The 22456-nt window shown below is 37.6% G+C and overlaps 1 protein-coding gene across 1 annotated transcript in view; it reads right to left on the bottom strand.

Moving 5' to 3' along the window:
- dscamb (Down syndrome cell adhesion molecule b) overlaps positions 1-22456 on the bottom strand; it is a 135162-nt gene that overhangs the window by 23183 nt on the left and 89523 nt on the right. The window contains exons 7-11 of the mRNA XM_026941410.3: positions 18112-18408; positions 16262-16534; positions 13217-13495; positions 12660-12779; positions 9007-9186 (exon numbers count right to left, since the gene is read on the bottom strand). Of these exons, the coding sequence (XP_026797211.3) occupies positions 9007-9186; positions 12660-12779; positions 13217-13495; positions 16262-16534; positions 18112-18408 (1149 nt within the window). The remainder of the gene's footprint in view (positions 1-9006; positions 9187-12659; positions 12780-13216; positions 13496-16261; positions 16535-18111; positions 18409-22456) is intronic.

Here is a 22456-nt window from a genome sequence, read left to right as displayed (position 1 = left end):
CAGAGAGTGAGACACTGGAAGAGAAAAAGAATTCTTATTTCGATGACCAATACTACAACTATATTTCATTTCATGGTTTAAGTGGCACCTTGTCACTAAAGTTTCTGCATGAAATGATCATTTCATGCGCACACATTAATTTGCATACAGCAAGTTTGACCTTTTCCATTTTAAAATGACCTCTTTATCAGGTCAATTTGTCAAAAGTGGTAGTTTATCCACTTTAGCCTTGGAACAAAACGCAAGAACGAAGACACAAAAACACAAGAGCAAGGCTCTATGGAATTACCTTTTGAGTGATCTAGGTCAAAGATGTGTCAGCTGAAATCATTTCTCTTATTCTGTTATTTCTGTTGTTTTGCTGCCTTCTACCTCTTGTCAGTGTGCAGCATCTTTACAAGAAAGTTACTGGACCACTTGATTGCTTCATTTCAAATCCATTGTGGTGGTGTACAGAGGCAAAATTACGAAAATTGTCAGGAACGAAGGAAATAAACAGTTTTTGTTTTTCACAGTACAAAGCGTGTAAACGTCCTCTCAAAGGTATAGCTGTGATCCCGGAGGTCCGATTACTTTTAAAGGTGCACAGCAGTTACTTCATCAGCTATGTAAATGTTAATGATGCACCCTTGAATGCACCCACCACATTAATGGCAAGTGTTTTACCCTGATAGCTACAATTTAGTATCTTTTTTCAGATTCAGTATTCAGATTTGATGAATAAGGGCCAAATAAGAGCTCTTCTCCAGCATTAGTATGATTATATGAAAAGAAATGTAATTGTTTTTAGAGATGTTTTAAAATGGCAGGAGGTGTAAACCTTTTTAATCCTCATGTATGTCCAAATGATGTCCATTTAACCCTGTTCAAGTGTACAGCTACACATTTGCAAAACCTACTTTAAAATACATCATATGTCAATTATCGTAATATAAATAACATTTACCACTTACATCAGGGATCCTTCTCAAAAACTCAACTAAAACAAACATTATTATGACCTGCACATAAGCACTGTAATGTAGCAATGTAAAAAATATTTTTAACATTATTTATGTACTTTTAAACCCAAAAAGATTGCCTTTTTGCTGGAGAACTTGTTATCCTGGAGCAGAAACAGAGTGATCTCGCTGTTTCTCCATCACCAACAAGCACAGCTATGATTAAATGATGAGTGCTCTTTGGATCCTACGTGTAGCCCTTCTTCCACTACAGTACACACACTCTGATACACACACTCACATGAGAATGCATATGTACACAAGTGCTTTTCTGACTCATGCACACACACACACACACACACACACACACATACACACACACATAAGAGAAAGTGCTTGCTCTTTCCTGCAGGAGCTGGGGGGAGGTTTATGCAGCAAGTGAATGCTGATGTGATCGAGTGTGTCAGCATGAGCCCCATGAACATTTAAGTCTAATTTCTTATTCACTCTTGAGCCCCACACAGTGGTGACACGGGACAGAACACGTTTGAATCATTTATTCTGCAAAACAACTGTAAAACTTAAGTGAAGCATATTTAAGGAAAAAAAAAAACTTCTTTAGATGTTACTGTTTAACTGAGAGTGTTTTTACTACTCATCTTTACACTACTGAAATATTGTTTAAAACTTAATGTTTAGACAATAATAATGAGAAGAAAATGTATTATATAAAATATAAAAGGCATTAGAATTCATGATCAGATCTGAACACTGACAAAAAAATAAAAGGTTTCCCGACATCCACTGCATGATAGTATATATTTATCTTTAATAAAGGGTAATAATATATATTATACATCTTTGTAATATTATATATATATATATATATATATATATATATATATATATATATATATAATGCAAGAAAAGCATGAGAAGGCCACTGCAGATGATGATATTGACACTATTCTTGATAGTTTTTTCTACATTGTTTAACTTGATTGGATGCTTTAAACTGAAATCTAACTAAATGCATGGGAACCCTATTCATACTTAGTGTACAGTCATTGACTAAATCATAGAAGAAGAGATCTTTGAGATTTGTAACGAGTATGTCGAAGGTCTAAATAAAAGTGTAAGGAGTACAAAGTATGTTTTTTCTTGGAAAATGTAGTCTAATTAAGTAAAATCACAAATATTAAATTTCAAGTAAAGTAAAAATACACCAAAATATTAGTTAAGGATAGTAACAAATTACTATTAACAATTACTCAAGTATTTTCCAGCCTTATGTCTAAAGATAACTATTAGAAGTTATCAGTTTCCTAATTTAAAATCTCAAAATGAATGTAGAAAGTACAAGAAGTTGTACTTAATGAAAATGATGGGTATTGTCACAATTATAAGTGCAATCAAAATTATACCTGAGTGAACGCTGTAAATTTACATAAGTATTAAAATTGAATTATTTTGAGTGAAATTAAAATGTATACGTTTTACACACAGCATAAACCAACTAATAGGAAAGGATAAGGTGTTAGTAGTAGTGTACTTTTTCATAAAAAATAACACAACAACAACAACAGCAAAACCCTGAATTATGATCTTGAGACTTGCAACAAATACCTAGAAGGCATGATTATAATGTAACTGCAAATAATATGATTTTCTTTATGAAACTGTAAGTGCTAATGTTTTATTTATAATCTAGTAAACAAAATACACCTCAATATGTAATCTCTGTGGAAAAAAAAAACAAAATGCAAGGAATGAACTATAATGACCATTACTTTCATAGCCCTTGTCATTTTAACTAGAAACATTACATCAAACAGAGGATCAGTAAAAAAGCCTAAAACCATTACGTGATAAACTTTAATTCTATGAAATTTACTAAAAACTATACATTTTATATAACAAAAATAAAATATTAGCCCAGCAATTTGTTGATTGAAATGACAATCAATTGACTGCAAAAATGAATAATTCTAAACACAATATAAAAACAAAAAAACAAACAAAAAATATATTATTTTCTCAGTGTAACCAATTAGATGCCTGGAAAAGATTTACAGGTTTCCAATATATGACATGTTTTAGCACAGACAAAAACACCAACTCAGTGAGAGACAGAATCTTCAGCTAAACTTAAAATTCTCCTTCCCTGACAGCTAACATAATAAGTGAGGTGGTTGCAACTAACAACAAAAGACTGCTAATAATCTCAATTCAGCTCTCACTGTCAGCAGAAATGGGGCTCCAGACAAGCAGAGGCTAAATGGTATTCCCATAACAGCTTAGTTGATGTATATTTTTAATATCTAGTAATATTATGAGCTCGTAAAACAGAGGAGCGCTGATGGCAGCTATAACCTCACATCAAGTCGTCTTCTTTTATTTGTTTCAGCAGCCAGTGCACCACGTAACTATTAAACAAACTACGGAGGACCATGGGGAAGGCCATGTGTGAAATTTATGGAGTTAAGACATGTGCTATCTGTATCAACGTGATATCTTCACTAATGATTTCCAGTGCTGTTTGCAATAGTCTAACAAATAAATGCTTGCTAGGAACCTTAAGAAACTATTACGTACAGCAAAGGTTTGATTCCCTCATAGTTTGAATAGAAAAAAAGTTCAATGAACTCTACTTTAGAATTTATATAAAAGAAAGGAAACCAGAGGGAAAATGGAAAAAATACCATTCAGAAAGGAAATGCAACTCTTTTTCACTATTTAAACCTTAACCTAGATTATTTGATTGTGTTACATGAAGGATGACCTGTAAATCCTAGCTGCTATGATGTAATCGATAACAGGACCCAACTTGTCTAGTGGACACTCCGTAACATTAAATAACTACAAACCATGTAAAAGTGTCATGCATCATTCAGTAATAAATTAAAAATTGTAATAGTTGGAAAATCATTCCTGTAAAAGCAGAATCGCACACCAACCTGGCATGGACTATTTTCGTATAACAGCACAGTCTGTTTTACTCATCTTCTGTATATTGTCTTAAGGGTATACAAACTTTTGCATATGAATGTGATTTATATGATCAGAATAGGTCCTCAGGGTAAAATAAGGTCCTTTCATAATCATGTACACACAGAGAAGGTTCAAGTAACTGCAACAGACAGGCAAATAACCCCGTCCACACACACTCACACACACACACACACACACACAGAGTAACATCACTGAGTGGTTTTATTCATCTCTGTGTGTGCTCTTCACTGGCCTTTACAATCTGTTCAATGAGGTGGAAGATCTTTTTGCCCCCAGAAGTTTAGGGGTTAAAAAAAAAGCATGAAATGCCACTAGATCTAAATGATAGTGCAGGGCCGAATGTAGCTAAGAATTCCAACAAATAGCTCATATTGGTAGTTACATATCTTAGGATAATTTGTTGGATAACAGAGATTCTTATAGCAACGTACATCAACTTCCATTTAATTCAGTGGGAAACCCTCAGGGCCTTCTTCTAAGAACCGTTTTATTTCAGAGAATCACAATGCCTGTTGTGTTTAATGTGTGTCATGTCATGATATTAGATGGAGGGATAAAGTCTAATATATATTAATAGCTTGATAATGAAAGGAATGCTCATAATAAGAATGATGTGGGGCAAACTGTACATACGTGTATACATGCACACTTAAAAGGCAGATAGGCGGCTGCATTTTTTTTTATTTTATTTTTTTAGAGAGCTTCAAATCTGTAGTGCCTTACTAGCAAACAGAAAAGTTGTAACTTTTTGTAAAATAAAATAATAAAAAAAAACTTATGCTTCTGGCATCTGTCCTTTTGTGTAACTTGTACTTTGATTAGGCAATGTGTGTATAGTCTAACTACTTCTAGTTTGTCCTCCAAAAGCATTAAGGAGAAAAAAAAACATGTTATGGATGTGTTACTGAAGCGGGCTGAAAAATATCAGCTCAAATCAAGATCAAATCTAGGACTCACTCTGTGTTATCACCTAATATGACTGACACTGATAGGCTGCACGAATCTACAGTGTGGGCTATAAAGAAATCAGCCATAGCCTCGCCTCTTCATACCATTCTGAGGATTTTTCTTATGACCACTGGTGCTCTTGTGCTTGGTTCCACAAAAATCCAAAATGTGCCATCATCTGTTAACGGAGAACAATCTGATGTGGAAGCCAAAAAATACATTTTATACTGATGTCTGTTTTATTTATTTATTTTTAAGACTTTAACCCCACCTCCTACCACAGTGTATTGTATATTGTTAATGGGTCATTGGAGATAAAAGTCTTATAATCTTAGATTATAACAAAAAAATAATTGGATCTGTGTCTGGGTAGATGCAGCCAAGCAAGCTCACACACTTGTTAGGTTTTCAGGAGCAGGACAGAAGGCTGTGTGTGTCCGATTAACCACCAGCATAATTGGAATCAACCAATCATTTCTGATTTCCATAGAGTGGGGATAAAAATGTCACGCCAGGCTTCTGGAAGGCTGAGATACTGTATGTCACGGACCGAAGGATGAGCACAGACTAACTATTAGCTTTGATTTATGCAATACCATTATATTAATTAACTTGGTTTACAATGGGAATTACCCTTATTGCTTGCTGTGAGTTTTTCTTTTTTGGCTTTGATGGTGATTTCCTGATTCTCATGCTTAATTGTTTTTGTTTGGCTATTAATGCATGATTATTGAATGCCAATTTTTTCTATTTATTTTAAAGCACTTGTCGTCAGTGGGGCATCCATACCACCAGTGGGCACTGTGAGTATTTTGTTCATTTCCATGGCTTTGGCAAGGCGCCACCTGGTGGTGTGAAAAGAATAACTGCACCCTAACAGCTATTCAAGTTTATATCAAGCCATGTGAGGATTAGGATGAAGTGTACACGTCTATCTGGAGCTGAGAATCCCCCCCCCCCCCCCCCCCCCCCCAAAAAAAAAGGCCAAAAAGGGATAGTAAGAAATAAATGGTAACTAGTTTGGGAAGTTGCTTGACTTTGTCCTGAGAAAATTAGAAATCTGTACAGCTCTTTTTTTAGCAGTGTTAACAGGCAAATTCACAGGTACATGCTAGTTTCTGAACACCTGAGCACAGATCAGAATATAGGTAATAAATAGAACCTTCAGAAAATATACATGCAATGTGGAGAAAATATACAGTCATTACAGACATAATATGCTTGGGGTGGGTGGCGAGACCCCCAGTAGAGCTCGGGGGTCAGAGCCAGGGGGTCTGCGATTTTCAAATTTTGTCACAACTGGAATCTAATGAATGGATTCTACAGTATATGGAAAGTTCTGAAATTAAATCACTGCCTTGAATATACTATTTTACACATTTAAATAATGTGATTAATTTTTTTTCAGCACTTATGTGTTCTGTGAATTTTTTCTGTTTTTTTTTTTTTTTTCTTTTTACATTCATGCCACAGCAGAATCAATCAGTGTGATGTGTTTCTGGTGGACGTATCTGTTCCACTGTCGAGTCTTCTGAAGCGGAGATGTATGAAATACCCTCTCTTTACTACAGCTGCAGGGGCACCTTGGGAAAAGTAGGCCACGTCACTGCGCCTTAGTTGGCCATCTACAACCCTCTCCACCCCCTCCTAAACACTCACATGGTATCACCTAACCTCCTCCCTGCTGTCCAATGGAGTGCAGTAAAATGCATTTTCCTTCATGCTGGGTGGGGCAGTAAGTGTGTGTGTGTGTGTGTGTGTGTGTGTGTGTGTGTGAGTCTATGTGTGTGTAACACGCTGCCATGCCAAAGTGATTCCCCCTTTTCCATGCACAATTGGTCACAGGCTGCACATTTTCCCTTTTGATACTGCAGGCGGAGGACAGAGCTTTCACAGTGAGCAGCCGGGAAAGGAAACAAAACAAGAAGGAAAAAAAATAAAAAGCAAAAAAAAGGAGGAAAAAGAAGAAAAATCCTACAGGACAGCACGATGAATAAGGGCAAAAATAGTGCTCGTCCAGTCCTTATCAATACGTCCGTCTTAATTTTTGAACAATTTAAGCTAATATAATTTATATCAACGCTGTTGAATTCTTGTGAGAAGGTGGTGATTAATTTTTTAGAATTCTTGAATCAGAAGGTGCGCAATAATTTTTTTAATGACAGCAGCTCTGACAGGAGTTCTGGCTGTAACATAAATGATAGCTTTATATTACTGAGCTCATTCACAGGGGTTCGTATAGCAGATATGCCACATAATCTAAAGCTAATAATAAGTGGCAACATTTTTAATAAAGATAAAACATATAATCGTTGATATTGTCAAGCTTTCTATAAGGAGGCATTTATGTAACATTTAGGAAAGGAGTCCCCAGTATCAGTACCCAGGACAATCTGTGTTTTTTTTTTCTCTTTCTGACTTCAACAGAGAGAATACATGAGAGGCTGGTGAGGGAAGAACTGTTTACAGCTGTTGCAATGTAAGTGGGAACTAATTTGTCTCATGAACATTCCATAACATTAAATGTAACTATAAATGGTTAAAAAGCACACTGTGTTGTTCATGAATTAAACAAATGAATGATTGGCAAATAAGAATCCACAAATGAGTTTCGTATTATAGCACAGGCTGAGATGTGTTATTCCTTATACATGAGCAGCTCTGACAGTCGTTCCGGCTGTAACGCAAATCCCAGGTTATATTAATGCATAATGCATGATGTTATGGTTTCTATAGTAACGACTCATTCACAGGGACTCATTCAGTTGTAATGTGTTTACACGGACATTCCACGTAAACAGATTACAATCGTAGAAAAAAATTTTGAAATTAAATTTGGAAGGAGTCTCCAGTATCAGCACTTTGTAACAGTCAGAGATAAAAATATTCAGGACAACACGGAAAAGACTATTTCCGGTTTCTCAGGAGCATGACAAGCCACAAAACACCTAACTTGTTTTGTGGACATTCCATAAAATATAAGTATAAATGGATCAAAAGTATGATGTATGTTGTAATTTAATAAATAAAAAAACCTGTTGGCCTCGGTATATTGCTGTGGCATAAGAGGAATATAACACATCAGGACATGCTGTTAGTGGAAACTAAATAATTTCGGTGTGCTTATAGTAACTATAACATTTCATACTTATCATGACATTTTAAATGATTTTTACAAAATTCTAAAATTTTATAGCACAAAATTCTATGCAGTAAATATGCATACCCTAAAAGCTATTTATTTATAAACTAGGTATATCAACATTGAACTATAATATTGATATTATGATACATTACACATGTTTTTTGAGGTATCACAGGTATTGTCAGTGTTTTTATAATAATTACAAACTTTGATTACAAGCAGCCAATCATATACAGCTTCTAAGTGTCATAATTTTTTATTAAAACTTCCAAAATGCAATATTTGATCAATGCACATTTATGCAAGATAACCACAAATTTCTAAGTTACACCTCACTGGTATTGCCATCATGGTGTTAATAAACACAGTGACAACGCAAGAGTTTTAGATCATGGCTGGATGAATGATGAGAAAGTGGAATTATGGACAAAAAAAAAAACATCCTTCTTTTGTATTCTGTCTGTAATGGCAGAGGAGCTATCAGTGTTGTGTTGAGTTGTGGAGGAGTAATGGAGGGGATGTAAGTCTGTTCCTTAACAAATGCAGTTTACTGAGGAGCACAATAGCGCATCCACAACACTCAACGGTGCGGAAAACTGCCCTCAGGCCCGCACTGTAATTTTACACACACACACACACACACACACACACACACACACAAAACATCAGACTGGAAAAGTGCTAATCATTTGTATGAAACACAGTGCTAACCCCTTTAACTGTAAAGTGATATTTATTTGATTATCATATACAAAGATTTTGTGTATCACATTTCAGTAATCAAGAAAATGTAATTATTAGTGTTCTCATGTTCTGTTCAGTAATTAGCAGAGGATTTAATAAAAGTTTAAATACCCATTTGGATAATATTATGAACATATCTACCTAATGTATGCAATGTTTCACTTAATGTACAATCCACACACACACACACACACACAGCTGGGTGAGGCTCCTTACTTTTGACGGTGAGGTACATGCTCTTGCTGATGTCAGCGCCCACGTCGTTGCTGACCTTGCACAGGTAGTAGCCACTGTCCTCCTCCAGCACGTGTTTGATGAGCAGTGAGCCTCTCTCCAGCAACTGCACACGAGATCCCGAGTTCAGCGCAATGGGCTGGAACTGAGGAACTCCCGCTCCTGGGAACACAGCATAACAAGAAGGCAAGAAAACCCCATCACATGATTTCGTACAACACGTTTTGGTCCAAATCAGCTGCATTCCATCACAGTAGCAATGTTTAGATCTTCCATACAATCTGTATGATCAGTGGAGTCACATACGGTTGACTGGAGAGATTTGCTACAGCCATGGTTTTTGGAAAGGGAAAAAAATGTACCTCTATTTTATATTTTAATAAATATTGATTTAAGCACAACAGAAATGCGTTGACCCTTTTTTTTTTTCAGAAGAGCTTGAGTTCGCTGAGGTTTTGTTTGTATGCCTGCCTGACTTCTGTGTGGGTGGAGTGGCTGGCCGCTTTATGTCCCAGGGCGCCCTCTTGTCTGTGTTACCTTCTGGCTCTCCCTTTTAGTTATGCTGTCATAGCTAGTCTTGCCGGAGTCCCTGCTTGCACTTTGCCACAATGTACAATATATTGTCCTTAACATTACGTAACAATGAGCATACCTAATAATCCGTGTTTCTCTCTCCCTCTCCCTCTCTTTCTCTCTCTTTCTCTCTGTCATTCTACACAGGCTGACCCCTTCTGCTCTCCAGACCTGGTTGGAGTTCTCATCACTTGGAATCTACTTGCTGCTGCTGAGGATGGCCCCACATGGACATGAAGATGGCTTTGAACAATTTTGCTATGATGGCTTAGGACTAACTGCCATAATAGCTTTAGGAATGCATTTGTCATGACCAGTTTTGCACTGAAGTGTCCATCAGCGAACAGTTGATATCTTCAACAAAACAGACTTCATGTTAAGACTATAATGAATTTCCTAGTTACACAATTGCATTTTTTGACCATATTGCACACAGTTATGGAAGGGAATTATTTATAATCACACTATTCAGTGTCACCCAGAAGAGGAGGAGGTCCCTTTTGAGTCTGGTTCCTTTCAAGGTTTCTTCTTCATATCGTCTCTAAATGTATAAGTTTAAAATTTATATCCTGAATTTATATTTTCTGTAAAGCTGCTTTGTGACAATGTCCATTGTTAAAAGCACTATACAAACAAAATTGAATTGTGTGTGTGTGTGTGTGTGTGTGTGTGTGTGTGGCAGATGGTGTTGGAATTATCTGTAGTTTCTATTCTGCACATTGTTATTACATCTGAAAACATTAATTTTTCACAATGTCTTTGATAAAAAAAATATATATATAAACACACAGCATTGATATTCTTATAATAGGAAAAAAAAAACACTAGAACCAGAAGTACTGATACTTCAGTATCGATCCACCCATTCCTAGTTGGAGGAAGTAGTAAAGACAAAAATAACATACAAATTATAGAGAATATCTAAGTCATATTCATACAGAACTGAACTTTTGTTTATATTTAATGTCTTTACATATAGTATTTTTATTACTCAAGCTAATAAAGGAACATCTATGATACCTAATAAAGTAAATGCCTAGTTGGTATAGATTACTTTTCTTTGTCATTCTGATTTTATCTTAAGAATATAGAAACTTTTACACTTCACTGTATAGATTTTGTATTATTTTCTTAAGTGAAGCCATACTAACATACTGTATTATATTAGGAGATTGAATTTTTATGAATATCAATGGACTGCAACCAAATCCAGTGCCACAGTAAAGTTGACCGGGCTGGCTGTGGGCTGCTATGGTCAATATTCAACAAGAAATGTTGAACTGTTTCTATAATTAAATAGACATTGCACGAGTTGAATTTTCCCTATTTCTCTTGTATTTAACGTTCCTAATCACAGAAGCCCTACAGGCATAGAAAGCCATTTGGGTAAGTTGGTTAATATGCCTTCCTCATTAATACTTGCTCTTTCAATCTGTGTGGATTCTGCCAGTCTTTCAATTGTGTTCTCTTGTTGTTAACAATCTAGTTTTGGTGTCTATAATGGATGCATTTCACATTATTAGAAACTCCATACTAATAAGTAAGATCCCTCTTTGCTCTCAGAACAGCCTCAAGTATTCATGGCATGGATTCCACAACGTGTTAGGAACATTCCTTTGAAATTCTTCCATGCTGACATGATTACATCACATAACTGCTGCAGATTTCTGCTCCTGGTCTACGAAACCCAAAGGTGATCTGTTGGATTCAGATCTGGTGACTGGGGAGGCCAGTGAAGTACACTGAACTCATTGTCCTGGTCTTAGAACAACTTGTGCTTTGAGTTGTGGTACTTTATCATGCTGGAAGTAGCCATTATAAGATGGGTATATTGTGCCCATAAAGGGATGCATATGGTCAGCAACAAATCTGAGATAGGCTGTGGCAATCAATCAATGCTCGAGTAGTATTAACGGACCCAGAGTGTGCTAAAAAAAAAATCCCCACACCATTACACCACCACCACCACCGCTGGTCTGGACTTTTGACATAAGGCAGGTTGGGTCCACGGATTCATGCTGTTGGCACCAAATTCTGACCCTACCATCTGCATGTCACAGCAGAAATCGAGATTCATCAGGTCAGGTGACATTTTTCCAATCTTCAGCTGTCCAGCTCTAGGCTCATGGTTTGACGGGTTGTGTATTCTGGGATGCTTTTCTGCTCACCGTGGTTGTAAAGAGTGGTTATTTGAGCTGACTTTCTGTCAGCTCAAACCAGTCTGGCATTGTCCTCTGATCTCTCTCATCAACAAGGCGTTTCTACCCACAGAATTGCTTCTCACTTGACGTTTTCTGTTTTTCCCATCATTCTGTGTAAAATCTGGAGACTGTTGTGAGTGAAAATCCCAGGAGATCAGCAGTAGCTGAAACCAGTCTGTCTGGCACCAACAACCATGCCTCAGTCACAGAGATCACATTTTCCCCATTCTGATGTTTGATGTGAACATTAACTGAAACTCTTGACCTGTATCTGCATGATTTTATGCATTGCACTGCCGCCATATGATTGGCTGATTGACTAATTGCATGTACCTAAGTGTTCCTGATAAAGTGGACAGCGAATGTGCAAAACTGTTCCCGAAAGTGTTTATTGAGTAATACAATGTTTTCTAAGTGTTGTTTTTTAAGGATTTGTCCACTTCTTTTGAAAGACTTTTATTAAAGCCCTATTTCTATAATTTTTCATACTGAGCAGTAAAGTGACTTTCACCAGTAGCGTTGACATTTTCTGTTTCTGTGATTTTCCATGAGCAGGTTATTTGGGATTGCTATATTTTGGTGCATATCGGCTATTCTAAATTCAGCTACAAAGCAAAAATGAGTGAACGAGGTTTCCTTATGAAAGACCGTAAACAGGTCAAGCATTGAAAGAGAAGCCGCAATGGTTAGTTCAAGATCCTTCGTATTGTTAGCATGGAACATCCAAATAATATGACAAAATAATGTCATTGATTTGCATATTCACCAGCCTTAATTCAGCCTCACAGTGTGGTTTAGCAATAGTTTAATTTAATTTACATCTTCATTGCTTTTTTCATCAACAGATTTTTTTTTTTTTACCTTTAGAATGTTTCCACACAATTGTAGGAATCGGGTTTCCTTTAGCCGAGCAGTTCAAAATAACAGATTTCCCGTAGATTCCATCTTGATCCCGAGGTTGCACCTCAAAATGTGGGGGGACTGTGGAAAACAAACGAAACAAACATACAAACAAATAAACATATAAATAAGGAACCATCAACCACATCTGAGATTATACAGGTATGTATATCCAATATAAAGATATACCATGCTACAGAAAACTGAAATACCCTATTTTATTGTTTTTACCACATCATTGTTGAATTCTTAACTCAGATTAATCATAAGGTATTGATGAACTTTCTATAAAAGCAGCTCTGGCAGTAGTGCCAGGCACGTCACACATTTCTACTGATGAAGCTGTTCTAATATGTTATCTTTTGTAAAGTAACAACTAATTCACAGGAACTTGTAGGGTGGATGCTCGATAACCTAGGACTTATATTAAACAGATTCTCTGTAAGGAATTATTTATTATCTAGCACTTGCAAACTTGATCTTTTAGCTTATTGTCACCTGGAACTTTGACCTCTGACCTTTAACAATAAGCTGAATGCTGTGCTCCACAGCAGCTGCCTCATTGCGGGCGATACAGGTATAGCTCCCGTTGTGGATCTCAGACAGGTTGGAGATGCGCAGTGAGCTGGTGAAGTCGATATTGTCGATAGTGACTCCTAAGCTGGCGTTGATCGGCTTGCCGTCTTTGTGCCAGGTAATGGACATGGGCAGGTCGCCGGAGGTCACCACACAGGGGATGAAGACTCTCTGACCTATGGAGGCGCTTTGGGAGTCTGAGTGCTGGATCAGAGGCGGAACTGAGATGGAATTGTCATAGAGGTGGATAAAGAGAGAGAGAGAGAGAGAGAGAGAGCAATTAACTTGATAGAGAATGTTAATATGGTTAAAATGTATTTATACCACAGTGCTGTTGAACTCTTAAATCTGACTGGTCAGACGTTGTTAATTAATTTTCTATACCAGCATGGCTCTGGTAGCTGCAGGACAAATTGCAGGCTTATCCAAATACACTTGTTGTAATACTTTATCATTTCTATCGTAACGTTTAATTCACAGGGACTTGTAAAGCAGATGTTGCACATAATCTAAGATTAGCAATAAACAGGTTCAACTGTGTTCTTATTTAATGAAAAAAAAATGTATAATTGTTGCTATTGTGAGGCTTTCTGTAAGGAGATGTTTACTTAACATTTAAGGAGTCTGGAGTGTTAGCTCATAAAGATGTACCTTTACGTTTTCTGCCATGGGAAAATCTTCAGGATAGTGGATTTTGTGTTTTGCGGTTTCTCTGTGACACAGCAACCTGCATTTTTTGTCTTATTAACTTTTTTAGATTTACAAGTTGTAAGATAATACTGTTTTATCTCTTACTCCATGTTTTAAAATAATGAAATTTTCTGGTTATTTGTGGTGAATTAATGATAACATACCATTATGGTGTATGTTTAGAACCACTAAAAATCCTGATTCTAGCTATATATAAGGATATACCACTGAATGCAATGACAACCATCATAACACGCAATGACGAGACAAACACCAAGTACATGTCGTCACACGTAAGATAATTGGCAATTTTCAACCACAAGGTCCCGCTCTGCCTGTAACACAAGCCACTGTGGCTCCAAATCTGCAGATTTCACAGAGGAGGAGGCATAATGTGAGCTAATGAGGGGAGAAGCAGAGCAGTGAAGAGGAAAAAGACAACTATAAAAGGGTTATTTCCTTTCCTGGCAAATTTAGCATAATGCATTCTCAGGGGACCCAGCCATGGTGTGCATCAGCCTGTCGCGAGAATCAATGAGTTAAAATAACGTTGAACTAAAGCAGCACTTCACTGCTTATTTAATTCACAACAAAGTGGGGATAATGGACTCTAGGGATTCCCTCCTAGCTGCTTCAGAATTTTAAGCATGAACAAATTAGCTAACTCAATCGTGGAGATATTTTTTCTTTCCATCACTGACGGCATCCACTCAAAAGAGTAATAAGATGACTGAGAGTATGCTGGCGATGCTACTTGAGAGCATACAGATGGTGATGATTTATAAGTTGGACTGGATTATGGTGTTATGTATAAACCATTACAACAATATAGTGTGTTATAACCAATTACAGACATTGTCCTTTTTGTCAAAACCAATGATAGCTGGTCGTGATATTAGACGGGAAGCTAAAATCTAACATCTCTCAATAGCTCAATGATTTGAGCAATGCAATATATCATGAAGTGATAATATAATAAGAATGATGTGAGGTAAACGATTACACTTAAAGATGGAAAGGCAGTTGCATTTGTGATTTCAAATTATTCATGTCTGTAATGCCCTACTCGGTTCATGCCATGTTTCCTCCAAATACCAAACATAGTAAACAGAAAAGCTATAACCCTTCAAAAAACCCCACTAAGCTTATTGTTCTGTGGTACTTCATTTTATGTAATTTATACTTTGATTAGACTGTGCTTTGTCTATCTACTGTAATTTTAGTTTCTCCAGTGGGGGCATGGCCAGCTGTGAAGAGGAGCAGGAGTTGCATAGAATGAGCAGGTAATGAATGAGTGACTACACCTGTGTGTAATGAATGGGCTGTCTTGCTATTGTTCTCCTCTGCACAGAGGAACTACATAGCCTTCTTGATTTCTGTTCTGTTTTAATTTCATTTTCTGAGCATGGAACACAAAAAAAAACACACACTCCAAAACACACACACACACACAGCCCTGCTCTCTCTTACACCTGCCTCCAGTGTGCTCAGTCCCATCAGCATGTCACAAACACTAACTGTAATAGGCAAAGCGGTTAGTGTTAGTACTCAATAACTATCTAAAATAGTATATTAACATTTGGTTTGAGACACCATGCTAGTTTGTTTAGTCACTTACGGACATAGTATCACACAGAGCTATACTGCCCCCACTATTTATGTTGGTATTGCACCATGCAGACACGTAGCATTAATCTCTGCAGATGTGCACAAGTGATGCTTCAGATGAACACAGGATATGTGCAGCAACAATCTTGCATATATGTATAGTTAAAAACAAGTATAATCCAGGCTTTATGGATGTGTCAATAAAGCAATACAAAAATATCTGCCCAAACAGATACCAAATCTAGGTTGCATTTCACTCTGTGTAATCATCTGACATGACTTGTCACTGATAGGCTGTATGAATCTACACTCTGGGCTAGAAAGAAATCAGTCGCAGCCTTGCTTCATTATACCATTTGGTGTATTTTTCTTACAACCGTTGATGGTTTTATTGTGCTTAATTCTGCAAAAATCCAAAATAATCCACCCTTATAATATTTGTTACCAGCAAATAATCTGATGTGGATGCCAAAAAATAAACCATATACTAATGTCTTTTTTTTAATCTCCGAAAAACATATTAGCCGTGCTAGCCCATTTATACCAGCCATCCCTGGTCAAAACTGTCTTTGCTTATAATGTGATGGAATAAATGTACATGTGATGGAATAAACTGAGGTGTTGCTGGAACCTGTAAATAAATTAAGCAAAACTTGCTTTTTAAGTTAAAGCACTTCTTGCCAGCTGACCTTTTACAGTAACATGGACGCTCCTATGGATCTGTTTCTCAGGATCCACCAGAACGTAACACGTGTACTCGCCCTCATCTGAGTTCTGCACATTAGACAGCTTCAATGTGCCATTGTTCTCAAAGGCACGCTGGCGATGGTTAAACGGGAGTAAGTTGGAATCTTTGTACCACTTGATGGAGTAGTAGGGGTAGCCAATGATGCGGCAGTGAATGAACATGTCCCGCCCCGCGATGGCAGTGAGGTTTTTCATTGGGCGGATACTGGCAGGACCTGTTAGGGAAAAGGAAAAATTGGGAATGTCAACATGCTTATGTTCAGAATGTTTATCCTTTGTTTGAGTTGCACTACTAAGCACTAATAAGTTGCAGAGCCTTGAAAGGCCAAAACTAGGAATATTATGCATTTTAATATATTAAAGTGCTATAAGTGCATCTATTCTCTAACCTGATCATAGTTATGAATCAGTTTACTCTACACTGTATTTATATACAGAAAAAACTGAGCAGCCAACCATTTAATCACTTTTAGTCACATAAAATATGAGGGCTATATATTAAAAGAGCTGTATTAAAATTACGAGGTATTGTGCACATGAACCTCAGAAGTTTCATTCTAGTTTGCTGGAGCGCAGAGATAAAACAACTAAAATTACACACAGATTGCACTGTATAAAACAAAATTTGCACATGAAAATTTGTTATATAATAACTATTTATATAACAAACTATTTATAATGCCATATACTGTATTATCAGCATACAAACCTAATACGCTATGTCAACTTTAAGCAAATCTAGCAAATTTTGAAAAAAAACTAGTAGATTGACATTACAGCTTATGTACACTTACTGACCACTTTATCAGCCACTACATTGTTGGTCCACCGTGTAGGTCTGCAGTTACAATAATACTACAATATATAGTAAAATATAAAAAAAACCAACCTAATTAATATCTGATCAGTGATCCTATGGTGGTCTCTATTCTATTCTATTGATAGACAAGATAAAGGAGGGCTGACAAATTGTGCAGCATATACAGTAATTTACAGTCACTAAGTGTTTACCTACAAACAGGGCTGTTTCTAGCTATAAATGGATTAAGCAATCACTTAGGGCCCCTTAGAGTTTATAAATACGTACGTAACCATGGTTCCGCAGGGGGCTCCCTTCAGCCCTCTATATAGCCTATATAGACACTGTATAGCCAAAGGTTTGTTGACACCTGACCATCACACCCATATGTGCTTTTCAAACATGCCAGATTTAGTCCCCCTTTTGCTGTTGTAATAACCACTCTTCTGTGCAGGCCACTCGAGTTCTTCAATTCCAACCTTGGCAAATCATGTCTTCATTGACCTTGCTTTGTGCACAGAGGCACTGTCATGCTGGAACAGGTTTGGGCCTTTCTGTCTAGTGAAGGGAAATTGTAATGCTACAGTATACAAAGACATCCTATGCAATTGTGTGCTTCCAGATTTGTGGCAACAGTTGGGAGAAGAACCACAAATGGGTGTGAAGGTCTGGCTTCCACAAACTTTTGATCATGTAGTGTATGACTGAGGTGGTTAGTTGGGTTGGAGGGTGGCCAAAGTAGCATGTTATTTAGGGTCTTATATTCAGAATATTCAGAATTAGCACTGCTTACAAAAAGCTACATGGTACGTTTAGCTGAAAAACTGGCTACAACTGTCAAGTAAGCATATGTCAAAAAGAAAACCAGAAACATGAAATTTCAGACTACCTCTCTCGGATAGAAAAAAAAACATCTTAAACACAGGTTTCATAAAGATGTGATGTGAGTGCATTTTTGTTTGTTTTTGTTGGAGGAGCTGATCTGACAAGCACCTCTTACGTTTATTCGCGCCTGGTAGGAGACCGATCCGGCAGAGTTGTTGCAGGTGCAACGGTAGACGCCGCCGTCGGTGACCTGCGTATGTGAGACGTTCAGGTAGCTGAGCACGTGGCCCTCGACCGTGACAAAGCGATCCATGCGGTGGTGGCTGTCCTTGATGACCGGCTCATCATCCAGTGTCCATGTCACGCTAGGGAGTGGGGTGCCTTTGACGTGACACACCAGGGAGATTGGCTCGTTGGGGCTCACCACCTTCTCGCTGAAAGCTGACAAGATCTTCGGCGTTCCATCTGAGGAGGAGATACGGAGGAAGGAGAAGATATAAACGCAGAAAGTTTTTACAGCTTAACAGTGGTTTGTTATGCAAACTGCAGATATATTTTTATAGTGTTTATAGTTTATAGTATAGGTATCAGATATACATTAACAGTGCGGAAGATCAATCATAACTCTAGATGTGAACTGAAGGCCACGGGTAATTCTTTTAAAATTCCATATTTAAAACGTAAAAAATAGTTTTAATTGTATTGTTCATACTAGAGAGCACCAAGTCACTGAGGTCAGTCCAGGTTGTCTTTTTGCAGGTGTGGCATGTCCAGCTTGTAAGTTTGAAATAAAATTAGTAGTACACAAAATGTATACAATCTACTGTGTAATTTATACACATCACTGTGTACCTGTTTTAAAATATACTTTAATATCGTAATCCATGAAAAGCTGAAACTACAGTGGAACTAATCCTAATTAAATGCAGCTAGGAACTGAAGGGTTTTTTTGGATTCGGATTTGATGCTTTAACATTTGGATTTGATGCGTTAGCATGCCCTGACAATTTTACATAGGATCTCAAGTCAAACTGGAATCAGTCTATATGTAACAGGGTTATTTTGATACAATCAAAAACAGGATAAACAAAATATAATTTAAGGTGACTTCTTGTCACTACTTCTTAAAAGGTTGAAGTTAAAGCTAAAGTTCATATGCAAATATATACATGGCAACAATTAAATATACAGATTTTATCCATGTACTGAGCTTGTGTGGGAGTTATAAGCAGAATGAAAGTGTACACTCGTAGCATGTATATCAGGGGAAGTTAAAGTTCATGGCTTGGGTCAAAACACAGGCAGTCAAAAAGAGCTGTAATCCAAACTCCCACCAGAAAAACATGATAATTAGGAAAACTTCACAAAATACTAAATAAATAAAACAGTGGGTTTAAACATACCATCTCATTATTTAGAAACAGTTTTGTCCTTCAAAACTAGACATTTACTGTTCTTTGTTTTCTCATGTCCTTTATTTCTGTCAGCCAAGAAGTTAAAACGGCTGTGATTCCAAGCTTGGTGCCTTTACAGTCATAGCTCATCACTGCTCTTTGATTGTGCAGACTCATGCTACATCATTATAGATGATCAATATCTCTTTACTCAATTCCATTGCCCTGGGCCACAGTTGCCTCAGGAACCAGGCTCAGGTAAGAATCTGCTGGCTGAAGGTCCGATCATCTCAATTTAAACCTACTGTAAACACAGCTTTGTCTCAACATAAGATGAAATGTCATCCAGGCTGTATTTCAGTACTGTTCTTATCATGCCCTGGTCAACTACCCTTTAACAGTTCCTCTCTGTGAAACTCATGTAGCCATCCAAAGGGCCTTTTCAATAGTTTGAGCTAAAGTGAAATTGGTTAGATGAGGAACAACAACAAAATATTTAATATTGCAAACCTATATTGTACCTACATATTATATATTCATAGATGGAAACTGACATCTGCATATGCAACTGTGGTACTACAACAAAGTGGAGGACAGACAGGGTGGTTCTGTTCTGGAACTGGAGATTTCCCATTTGCTCGCTTCATAGCCAAGCACTATAAGCAAAGTCATCACTTTGTAGCAAAGTCGTCACTTTGTAAATGTGACAGTGACCTCACATGTATAGCCTACAAAAGGCTCCTGCTATAGCATGCTCATGGCCTGCTATTCCTCCACTTAACTGTAGAACTACTGTATGTGTACGTATGTAAAGTACTGCTCTGCTTCCTTACATTCCAGACTGCCAGGGCAGTTTCCTTCAAGATATAGAGGAGACTGCACATCAAAATCATCATGAACACTTCCTGACATATTTCCCCAGACAATGCTTACAACAGTTGCTGATACCTTTTTTCTATGTGCATTTTTGACCACTCAAGGCATTAATATTGCTCTCTCTTGCCCAATAAAGGTGATGCTGATCCTTATTCAGGGTAAGATCCACTCAATTGCTGACACTGATGTCATTTGAGAATTAGAATCACTTGAGTGCTGATACTGTTTCTATTGAGTTTAAGAGTCATTCTTAAAGTACTGACACTGCTTTCTACTGATAATGAGAATCACTCACTATATTAGTATTGCACTCTATAATTGATGATGTGAATCACCCAATCTACCTAACTGAGGATGAAAAACACGCAAGGCCCTGCTACTGCCTTCTGTTGTAGGTGAGAATCAATCAAGCATTCAAGATACTGATCTTAGTCGAAGCACAGACTCACTCAAGGTCTCATTACTGTGCTCTGTTAATGATGGAATAACTTAAACAACCAATGCTTTTTCTACTGAGGATGAAAATTACTCAGGGTCAAATACTGTTCTTCATTAAGGATGACAGTCACTCAATCTCATCTCAGAACTCATGGGGTGTGGTGACATAAGATTATAAGAAGTATATAGAGTCTGGTGAATGTGGGCAGTGAGTTCCATGTTGTTAGGTTTATTAACACACCACATAAATTTCTTTATTATAGCAACAGTGCTGGGTTCAGTCACAACATTACATGTTTGAATTCCAGTCCCTAACACAGGCACTGAGTGCTGACCTATAGCACATGCAATTCACCATCTCCTTTGGCTATAGTGATGGCCAAAAAAACTGTCGTAGGTGAAACACACTTCATATCTGTTCTGTTCTCCTTCTATTGGTTCATACAGCAAGTTGAATAAACTGCCTAGCACCAAGTCCAGAATAGCGTTATCAACAATAGTGGCTGCGTCATCTGCCTTCATGCACTGCAGTGTCCACCATAACAGTAATATTGGTGGAAAAGCATACAGTCCTACATTTGGCCAATCATATGTGAATGCAATCATATGTGGCCAATCATATGTGAGCCTCTGTCTCTGTCCTGTCATGAACTATATTGGACAGTGAGTTGTCGATATCTTTTTAGATGTAGGCGTTCAAAATTCAACTCTTTTTGAATCTCCAGACACAGACTTGCTGTGAAACAGTGCATCTGGCTGTCTGTTGAAACAGTATGGTAGGTAGGCAGCTCTCAGATACAGAAGGTGTGCATGTGCACAATTACAAAGCTTGCTTGTCGATCTCAACATTGTTTTTGAGTTTGTGCCCCTTGGCGGTTGATGTAAAACCACTGTAGTGTTATCTGTCTGCAATAGTACCTTAGGGGTTCCTGGTTCCTGTGCCAGCACTATCCACATAACTTTCATTTCAAGGATGTTGATTTGCTGATAACAAACCTTGATCTTCTATTGAGAAGACCCTACAACCCCCAGATCTTCTATTGACACAACACAGAAATGGTCTGAGATACAGCCTTCCTAGATCTATTACTGGAGTTGCTGCTGCCAGCATCCTCACCAGATGCAGATGTATGGCCATTTACAATTTCCTCACTGTTTTCATTTGAGGCTGCTCTGTTTTTCATTAAAAAGGCTTGTCAAGTTTAATGCCAATGAACTGCACAGTCTTTTAGCCCCAAAGCTTCCAGATGTGAAATCAGGAGCTCTGCCTGTCTTGTCATTTACTGATGAGGCTGTATAGAAGTCAGTCATCTAGATAGGAAAGTATATACAGACCCTGGTGCTGCAAGGGCTCTAGGGAACTTGCACACACTAGGGCCTTTCGCACCACGGGAACCTTTTCATAGTATCTGAACTAATTGTGGAACTACCCACTTTTTGGTGTTTTCGCACCTCCGGAACTGAGTGCGATTTTAGTGCCAGACTGCCTTTTTCGAGAACCAAATTAGCTCCTACTCCGCAGCAGGGTCTAACCAGCACAACTGGTATAAACCGTGATGTAAGTAGACGTTGATTGGCCAAACGAGTACGAAAATGCCCTCGCCCGCCATGATTTAAAACGCCGTGTAAACATACTGTAGTGTCAACTTATTTTGCAAGTATGGAGAACAGCGATAGATGGACGCGAGACACAACAAAAACACAGCTCCGATCACAGTGTCCTCCATCCTCCGGTTGTTTACGTTGTTCTTCTTTGTCTCCGTTGTTGAACGCCGCGCACAAATGACGTCGCTGTCGACCGGCTT

This window comes from Pangasianodon hypophthalmus, chromosome 21 (assembly GCF_027358585.1).
Source record: "Pangasianodon hypophthalmus isolate fPanHyp1 chromosome 21, fPanHyp1.pri, whole genome shotgun sequence".
Taxonomy (NCBI): Eukaryota; Metazoa; Chordata; class Actinopteri; order Siluriformes; family Pangasiidae; genus Pangasianodon; species Pangasianodon hypophthalmus.
The sequence above is the reverse complement of the archived record's forward strand: the minus strand, read 5'-3'. Positions and strand labels throughout refer to the sequence as shown.